Below are 10,416 nucleotides of genomic sequence, written 5' to 3' on the forward strand. Positions count from 1 at the left end.
GTTTTGATTAAGAGATTACTTATTTTCTGAGACACTCGTCTGGCACGCAATTTCGATTATGTGGCATATGATTTCAATGTTGAGGCCTTTATTCAAAAAGTTTTGGCATCGTAAAATTATCAACAAGCTATTCTAAAGATTGTAATTTTCATATAAAACTTATTTTAAAGAAGATGCAGGAAGTGTCAAGCACTCCAGATCAAATAAAGAATAAAGAAATAAAGAATTCAAATAAAAAAGCATTTTTAAACTCTTTGTTATGGTTTAGTCAAATGATTATATAAATAACTTTTTTTAATGAATTGTGCATATTGCGAAAACGAATTTTCAGAACTTAAAAAACTGTTTGATATATACTGATTTCCACAATACCGTTATGAATTTTGAGGATCTTCGAGGATCTTGAGTACGATTTCGCCATCTTATGCGGGTTTTTCATAAACAACCGAAACTTGTCCAGTTTGTGGGTATCTGATTTTGTGCGTTCTCCAAATAATCAAAGCATTGTAATTTTTTAATTTAAACCCCCGCAAAAAAATAGTTTAGTTTGAGATTGTTGTATCTTTTCATTCCACCTAAGACAACTGTCATTTAAAATGAACTGACAATTACTTTGAATGCGCCTATGTAATATTGTTTCCGTTGTATTCGATGGTGCTTCGTTCGTTTTAAAAAAAACATCGAACTAACAAATTTTCGTAATAATCAAGATACTTGATTCATTTTGTAACAAAAGCTTCATTCGTTTAAAAAAAACATCGAACTACCAAATTTTCGTAATAATCAAGATACTTGATTCCATTTGTAGAAATTTAAAAAAGGGAATAATACGACCTGTTCAAATTGTTGAAAGATTAATATTTGTGAGTATGCTGCATAAAGCTATCAATATTTCAAAATGGCCTAGAAATCTCTGAATATATACATATCCCAGCTGGTATTATAGTTTGCTGTTACAATTTGAATATGTGTTTTAGATAGTGCTTGAAATAGCTAAAAACTTTAATGTAAAAATATTGAATAATTTCCTCCTTAAAACTAAATAAAATTTAGAAAACAAAATGTATTTTAGAAAACATGAAATATTCTAAAATTCGTCACACCGAAGAATCCTCAACAATTTCTCGAATTTTATGATTATCTGTTATAATATTCGCTCTTGATAGATTGAACTATTGTAAAAAATTGAATTTCTTTAAAACAGCCCATAACAAAACCCCGAAAGCGACTTTACTTGATATCCTCAAAATGCAAGCCTCAAAACTTTGGTATTTGTTTCTTTGAATCTATTTGGAATCATAAGTAACATTTGCCGTATTCTCCGTAAAATAATGTAGGTAAATTATCCACTCAGTCCCAAGTAACAATTGAAGTTCTTTAGCATGCTACAAGTGCAATCTAAGTTTTATTAGTTTATAAAATTACCATAAGGCTACTAGGGATGTTACCATATCGCATCGAAATTATTTCTAAAAATCGTGTAAATCATGTTAACGTACAAGAGACGCCCCGAAGCGCACTATTCAGAATCTAAAAATAACCCCACTTTCCTAATCTGAAAAGATATTATAATGCTATTCAGTCTATCGTAATATAAGCAGCTGTATGAAAACAAAGCGTATTATACAAGGAAAACAAACAGTCCTTAGACTTTGGCAAAGTTTAATGTGTGCGTTCTGGAAACATCTTCTGCATCTATAATCGTTTTGCCCTTGACGAATGCGTAGAATGTTATGCTAACATTAAAAATCGATCGAAAGCAACGTCGTTGGTTCATACAGAAAACATCCCCATAAAACTCAGAATACCCAGGTTCAAATCGCTATATCCACAAATAACAATCAGCCAGCATGTATGCAATCATTTGACAAAACTATAAAAAGCTTTTGCTAAATGAAGCTTTTTGCTTTCAAACGAAAAACGCCTTAATGTATGTTATATTTTTCTATTCTATTCTATTGTTAGACTTGCACGCTAAATTCGTTGATACTATACAATAGGTAATAAAAGCTATTGGCCGTGGGGGAACCTAACAAAATTTGTTACAATTCTGATAGAAGCCTATCACAGGTTGTCATATTTTTGATATATACTAGAAGAATTTCTGTTATGTTTTCTGTTATTTTACCAACTAACGAGACCAGAGTTATGACACAACTTGTTATCATAACAAAGTAACTCAGTCTGTAATAATTTTGTTATTTCTTTCTGATCGGGTAGGAACCACAAATTTTTTTGAATCTGCAAAATTTTCATTATGATGGTTTCAATCAATCTTATACTGAATCCTCAGAATGTTGATACCTCTTTTTAATTCTATTAGTTGCTTTTACAAGTTTCTAGTTATATTAATGTGTCAGGGGTTCATAATGCACAGATACCTAGTTTCACTTGTTCCCACAATGGACCCCCAGAATTTCAATATAAATTTTAAATTGTCTTAGTTTGTTAGATCTACATCGCAAAAGATTGTATTAGTGTTAGGTATTAACCAGTAAAACAATATCTTTTTCATACGTAGTTTATTTACATCAGAGCTAAGTATCCTTTTTATAACAGTAAAACAATTACAAACCCTGTGTCAGCTGCACTGGATTGAAATTGAGTGCAAATATCAATTTTGTATTGAATTTTGGTGAAAAAACACATTCTAATTTCTGTCTACGTCTTAAAGCTGTCTTGTATCCAACAGTATTCGTTAAAAACAGTTATCGATGAGGAATAATTGACAAAAAAGCGTCAGGGGGTCCATTATAGGCATACAAACCCTAGATGTGTGTCATAATACTGTTTCAACCTATCGATCATTTCAAACATATCTCCTGTGATACATAGCCTTCACGAGAACGATTCGCCATCTCGTAAAACTCGTAAACGCAGACCGCCTCGCTGGAGAAGCCAGGGGTAATGCCCCTTTGCAAATAGCCGTTCCGGGAACAGACGCGAACAACCAAATGAAAACAGCTATCCGAAATCAGTGGTTCCATCGATGGTCTTCGTCCACAGAAGAAAAACTTCGCGAAATTAAATTCAACACAGGGAAGTGGACTGACCGCGAGAATTCGGCCGAACAGCGAGGCTACCCGGTGCGACTGCTGTGGGATCATTGTAGATGTCCGCCATGTGATCCCCCGCTGCAGAAAATACGACGACGTTAGAAGGAAGCACGATATCGAGTCGACTAGTCTGCGAGCGGCTCTGCGCAACGATAGGAAAAATGAGGAGAGTATGGTAAAATTTCTCAAGGAAACTAACTTGTTTAATATGTTGTAACTTGTATTTTGAATTGTAACTGATAACTGACAACCGCATTGAAAAAAAATCAGGTAAAATATTTTTCTTTCGACACGAATGCACCACTTCTTGGTGTAAAGTGTCGTTAATAAAAAACAACAACAACAACAACAATTATTATTATTATTATTATTATTATTATTATTATTATTATTATTATTATTATTATTATTATTATTATTATTATTATTATTATTATTATTATTATTATTATTATTATTATTATTATTATTATTATTATTATTATTATTATTATTATTATTATTATTATTATTATTATTATTATTATTATTATTATTATTATTATTATTATTATTATTATTATTATTATTATTATTATTATTATTATTATTATTATTATTATTATTATTATTATTATTATTATTATTATTCATCTGAGTTGGATACACCGTTCCGTACGGTACATACAACGCGCTTTCGAAAATTTCACACTGTGTTTTTTCGGTGTTTTTCGCGATATTCATTCACTCGCTGCATTCACTCGCTGGTGGAGTGCGACGGTGTACTGAACGGGCAATAATTTTCGAGTCGCAAAAAACGTGAAAAGTTTTTTTTGAAAATTATTGATTTTTTTTTACGTTGGACCTCTCGATCTGTTCTGAAACTGTAGCCTCGAAATTTATTTGGCGAACTCTCCCGGACTCCCATAATAGTGACCATTTTCCAATTCTCGTTTCCACTCCCGGACTGTCACATACTCCAACGAAAAGACAGAAATGGATCTACGACCAAGCGGATTGGACAACTTTCGAACATCTAACCGCCAGCGCTATTCGACCGGGTGCCGAAATATCAATTGACTGTTTCGTTGACCGTTTGATTAAAGCAGCAAACACTGCGATACCCCGCACAACCGGTAGAGTCGGTCCAAAAGCGGTTCCGTGGTGGTGTCCGGAGGTTAAAGCGGCCATCAAAACGAGAAGAAAAACACTGAGAGCACTAAGGCGTATTCAAGCAGAAGACCCACGGAAAGCCGATGCACTAAAACACTTCCAAGAGGCGCGTGCAGCTGCAAGAAAGTCGATCCATGATGCCAAACAGCGATCATGGGAGGAATTCGTCACGAAGATATCTCCGAGTTCCACTGCGACGGAGATGTGGCAGACAGTGAACAGGTTGAGAGGGAAACGTCAGCATCGACCAACTGTCATCAAGCGATCTAGCGGCTATACGGATAAGGCTAAAGAAGTAGCTGAAGAACTGGCACAACATTACAGCGAACGATCCGCCACCTCCAGCTACTCGCCATTGTTCCAAAGAGAGAAGGAAAAGGCCGAACGAAACCGCGTGAATTTCTCGCCAGATACCGACGATACTTACAACACAGACTTCACTCTGAACGAGCTGCTTTGGGCACTCGATAGAGGACGAAGTGGCTCTTCAGGCCCGGACTGCATCGGTTATCCAATGCTTCAGCGACTGCCGTTGTCGGTGAAAACTGCCATGTTGGAACTATTCAATAGAATATGGCGTAGTGGTGTGTTTCCACCCTGTTGGCGAACTGGAATCATCGTACCAATTCCCAAGTCAAACTCGAATGACGCGGGTCCAGCTGCATTCCGTCCAATAACCCTAACGAGCTGTATGGCGAAGGTTTTCGAGCGAATAGTCAACCGACGGCTGACCACCGAACTAGAGGCGAACGGGCATCTCGACAAACGACAACATGCCTTCAGGTCCGGTCGGGGCACTGACACATATTTTGCGGAGTTGGAGAGGTCATTACCCGACCGTGACGAGCACTGTCTGATAGCGTCGCTTGACTTGTCCAAGGCTTACGATACCACGTGGAGGTATGGCATACTACGAACACTAAAGAAATGGCACATACGCGGTAGAATGATCAACGTGTTGAACAGCTTCCTGACAGAAAGATCGTTCCAGGTTAATGTAGAGGGTTACTTATCGCCAGCGCATCCGCTGGAAAACGGTGTGCCACAAGGCTCAGTGCTCTCGGTTACGCTGTTTCTCGTGGCCATTCAACCCATCTTTCGCGTGGTTCCGAACACTGTGAAGATCTTGTTGTACGCCGACGATATCCTACTCGTAGTTTGGGGGAAGAAAGACCAGCCGCTTTATCGAAAGCTTCAGTCAGCAGTAAAAGCCGTCCATGAATGGGCAGGAAGTGTTGGATTTACGATATCTGCAACAAAATCCAGCACCTTCTATTGTAGCCCTAATGCCCGTCGTGCACCCAGTCAAGCAATCACGATAGATCGAGTGGCTATACCGACAGAAACACGCCTGAAAATTCTCGGCGTTACCCTCGATCGATCACTCAACTTCGCAGCGCACTGCAAATTGACGAAGAAGGCATGCGAATCTAGGCTGCGCATCCTGAAGATGATCGGTGCCAAACTTCCCCGTGGTCAACGCTCATCCTTACTGCGAATTGGATCCGCAATTATTACTTCGCGACTTTTGTACGGTATAGGAATCGTTAGTAGGGGTGGAGATGCTGTCATCAAAACCCTGGCACCCGCATACAACAAGATGATCAGATATACATCTGGAGCATACGTCACCAGTCCGATCATAGCCATTATGGCTGAAGCAGGTACTCTACCGTTAGATCTTCTCATTCTCCAAACTGTAGCCCAATTAGCCATCAGAATGTTGGGAAACAGCAGGGAGAATGCTGACCTTCCCCTGGTTTGCCGAGCTTCCGAACGTTTGACAGAAATAGTCGGAACTGCTCTCCCAAACATCTACACCCGAACGCGACTATCTGATCGAAAGTGGTACGACCGCACACCCCAGATCCTTTGGGAAATCAAGAAGCGCGTAAAAGCTGGAGACCCCTCGGGTATTGTTCGTCCAGTTGTTCAAGAGCTCCTGACAAATCATCTCAGCCGTTCAACAATCGTCTACACAGATGGCTCGAAAGACGATACCGCAGTAGGCGCCGGAGTTTTTGGAGAACACTTCCAACAGTCACTTGGTCTTCCACAGCAATGCAGTGTCTTCTCGGCAGAGGCATTCGCAATAAAAACAGCGCTAACAACATTCAACACGGTCAGCGACTTAGTAATAATGTCCGATTCGGCCAGCTGTTTATCGGCAATCGAAGCCGGCACATCCCAGCACCCGTGGATCCAGGAAATTGAAAACCTGCTACGAAATCGTTCAATCAAGCTTTGCTGGATTCCAGGTCACGCTGGCATCCGTGGCAACGAGGAGGCAGACAGACTCGCTGGAGAAGCGAGGAACATTGCTCCGTTAGCTATATCTGTTCCGGGGGCAGACGCCGTCAAGCATATAAAAACAGCTATCCGAAACCAATGGTACCGTCGGTGGTCAGCGTCCACTGAAGTAAAACTTCGTGAAGTTAAATTCGACACAGTGAAGTGGACTGACCGCGAGAATTCGGCCGAACAGCGAGTTCTTACCCGGCTTCGAATAGGGCATACTCGGCTAACACACGACTTTCTGCTAAAGAAAACTTCACCACCAGTGTGCGACTGCTGTGGGATCGTTGTAGATGTCCGCCATGTGATCCTCTACTGCAGAAAGTACGACGACGTTAGAAGGAAGCACGACATCGAGTCGACTAGTCTGCGAGCGGCTCTGCGCAACGACAGGAAAAATGAGGAGAGTATGATAAAATTCCTCAGGGAAACTAACTTGTTTAAAATGTTGTAACTTTATACTTTGAATTGTAAATGATAACTGACAACTGCATTGAAATTTTTTTTCAGGTTAAATATTTTTCTTTCGACACGAATGCACCACTTCTTGGTGTAAAGTGTCGTTAATAAACAACAACAACAACAACAATTATTATTATTCATCTGAGTTGGATACACCGTTCCGTACGGTACATACAACGCGCTTTCGAAAATTTCACACTGTGTTTTTTCGGTGTTTTTCGCGATATTCATTCACTCGCTGCATTCACTCGCTGGTGGAGTGCGACGGTGTGCTGAACGGGCAATAATTTTCGAGTCGCAAAAAACGTGAAAAGTTTTTTTTGAAAATTATTGAATTTTTTTTACGTTGGATTTGGTGGTGTTTGAGATACCAGTACAGTGTGTACCGATATTTGTACGGTACAGTGCGTGCCAAAATTGTATGAACGGCAAAAAATAAAAATTGGAAAAGTGCGTTTTTCTTGCTTGTTTTGCTATTTAGAGACTGTGTAGAAGCAAGCAAGCGAGCAGATTCATCACTGCGCATCTAAAGTGTGTCCCAAAATTGTGGGAATACTTTGAAAAAGTCGACGTTGAAGGGGCAAATAAGGTAAGATCTTTCCTTTTCTTTACCTTTTTTGTCCATTTGAGGTTGGTATCGGGTGACCGTGCCACAGCACATTTACCAACGTCTGGTGGTGTGATCCAAGATGGCGGCCGCTAGTAGCGGTGATCCGGGAGGGTCAAGCAAAAGACGATTACCGGAGTACATGGACCCGACGAACAAATTCGGCGAATTGACGTTTCTGCAGTTGATTGGTAAAGACGGTGTACCATTGCCAACAAACCCGTTCATTATTGGCAAATCGGTTGAGGTTGTCGCTGCAGGTCCAATCGAAGGTGCGAATACCGAAGCTCAAGGGACACGGTATACCTTTCGAGTTCGGAACCCAGCCCAAGTTGCTAAGTTGCAGAAAATGAACCAGCTCATTGACGGCACTGAAGTAGTGGTTGAAGCCCATCCGAATCTGAACGTAAGCAGATGCGTAATTTCCTGCTACGATCTGATTCATATAGAAGAGAAGGATGTTTTACAGGAAATCATAAGCCAGGGAGCAATTCGTGAACAGCGAATTACACGAAAGGAAGCCGAGAATAGAGTAAATACGCCAGCGCTAATCTTGACCTTCTGCAAGACCACATACCCGGAATACATAAAGATCGGTTTGCTTCACGTTCCTACTCGCCCATACTTCCCGAACCCGATGCTTTGTTACGGATGCTTCAACTACGGTCAAACACGCGTTCGATGTCCAGGTCCCCAGCAATGTTTTAACTGCTCGAAAGATAAACACGGCGAAGATAAATGCAAAGAAACGGTGTACTGTCGGAATTGTGAAGGCGATCACCAACCAACCAGCCACAAATGTCCTGTTTATAAAAAAGAAATGGAGGTCATAAAAATAGAAGTACGCGACAATCTAACATTCCCGGAAGCACGCAAACGAGCGGAACATCTAAGTAAAGGCAGCTATGCTCAGGCCACAGCACAACCGAATGAGATCCTTAGCAAGCTGAAAGAGTTGGAACTAGCAATGAAGAAGAAGGACGGAACGATCGCAAAACTGCTGGCGGAGACCAAACGAAAAGACGAAAAAATCGAACAAATGTTGGCGTACATCCATCAGATGAAACAACAGTCCGCCAGCCAAGAAAAACCACAACACAACAAAGAACAGAAGCAAACGAGCCAACCAATCGGGCCTGTAACAAGATCGAGGAACAGTTCACCAGCGATAAATACGGATTCAAAACGAGGAAGACCACAGAAACAACACACCCCGTTCAGCAAACCAACGACAACCTCACCGGATAACTTAAGCCCACCAACAAAAAGAACCGCTACCACTACCACCAACGAAAATATGGAATATTCAGACGATGAAATTGAGATTACCGAGACGCCTCCTAGCCAGCCTCTTCGATAATTCTCATTTTTATCAACGTTTGGATACCAACAACAACCCACGCACGAGTACTGACCACGAGATAGATCGGTTTGGAAGAGAGGAAAGTGTAGTACTCCTTCCAACGCAAGCACAGCAGGATGAAGGAACTATCCGGGCCGTCATACCCCAATCCGTTGATAGTGAATTTACCTCTGTGGCCGATAAGTACACCGATTTCACCACTACAACTACAACGAACCAGTAAATAAAAGAAACCCGAGCGACGAACAGAAGGAGATCAGCAAAACTACACGAAGCCTTTCCCCAGTGCCGACCGCAGTCGGTGTTTTTAAACATGATAGTGTAGTTTGTACGACAGCGGTTGGTACTGCGGGGCTAGACCCTCCACAGGTCAGTTCTGACTTTGCCAAACCTATTACGGATACTGCTGCGCTAAATTCCTTTACAGAGTCGACTAACATCACCGTACCCATACATCTCTGGAACCAACCATTGCTTTCACCTGGAGAAGGCATATCTACAGGAATGTTCCGCGATGGCTCAGCAACTCTAGCGTCGAAGCAGCAATCAACGAAAACTACACGAAGTCCTTCCCCAGTGCCGATCGCAGTCGGTGTTTTTGATCTTGATAGTGTAGTTTGTACGACAGCGGTTGGCACTGTGGGGCTGGACCTATCTCAGGTCAGTTCCAAGTTTGCTAACCCTTTCACAGATACTGCTGCGCTAAACGTATTTACAGATCCGGTTGGCAACACTGTTCTTGCTGAACCTTGGCACCCACCGCTGCTTTCACCCGGAGAAGGCACATCGACAAAACTATACCACAACGAATCAGCAACCCGATCGTCGAAGAAGCAATCCACTAAAACTACACAAAGTCTTTCCCCAGTGCCGGTCGCTGTCGGTAGTTCTGGAAGTAATCGTGTAGTTGTTTCGACAACGGCTGGCACAGTGGGGCTAGACGGCCAACAGGTCAGTCCAATATCGCTTCATCTACGCGCACATACTGCTGCGGCTTCCTCTGTTGCAGATATAACCAGTTCTAGTTCAACGAGTAACCGGTTTGGGAAGAAGAGAAGAAAGCAGCTTACCCACTTCATAATGAAGGGATCGACCGGGGGAAAGAGGACTGTCCCTACCTCCCTGATATACAGTCCTCGCAATTCGAATTTGGTTCAGTGTATTTTCACCGATTAGTTGTTTGTGTTGATCGCTCCAGTTATTTTTTTAATATTTGACGTGATTTGTGCCGTTTAATCATCGTTTATCGTATCAGTCGATTCTAAATTTTGTTTGCGCCCTTGATATTGTGAAGTTTTAAAGTGTTTTCTACAAATTTTGTTTTGTGTCGTGAAAAAGTCCAGTGAAAATCGAGATTGTTTACATCACCGGACCTGTGTGTAATTACCCACAAAAATTTCACGCGCTCATTTCGCCATCCGCACGCGAGTAGAGGAAAGTATTTCCCACCCACTTGGCGCACAGTGAGACGAAAACGAAAA

The 10,416-nt window shown here is 41.3% G+C and overlaps 1 protein-coding gene across 1 annotated transcript; it reads left to right on the forward strand.

Annotated features, from left to right (window-relative positions):
* Window positions 1-5,154: 5,154 nt before the first annotated feature.
* On the forward strand, window positions 5,155-6,957 carry LOC131680227 (uncharacterized). Its single transcript, XM_058960946.1, has one exon. It carries the CDS (start codon window positions 5,155-5,157, stop codon window positions 6,955-6,957), a length of 1,803 nt encoding a protein of 600 aa, XP_058816929.1.
* Window positions 6,958-10,416: the final 3,459 nt, after the last annotated feature.

The sequence above is a fragment of the Topomyia yanbarensis genome, chromosome 2 (assembly GCF_030247195.1).
Source record: "Topomyia yanbarensis strain Yona2022 chromosome 2, ASM3024719v1, whole genome shotgun sequence".
NCBI classification, from domain to species: Eukaryota; Metazoa; Arthropoda; class Insecta; order Diptera; family Culicidae; genus Topomyia; species Topomyia yanbarensis.

Coding starts and splice junctions, on each gene's coding strand:
- LOC131680227 (XM_058960946.1), top strand. CDS start 5,155: ATGATCAACGTGTTGAACAGCTTCCTGACAGAAAGATCGTTCCAGGTT.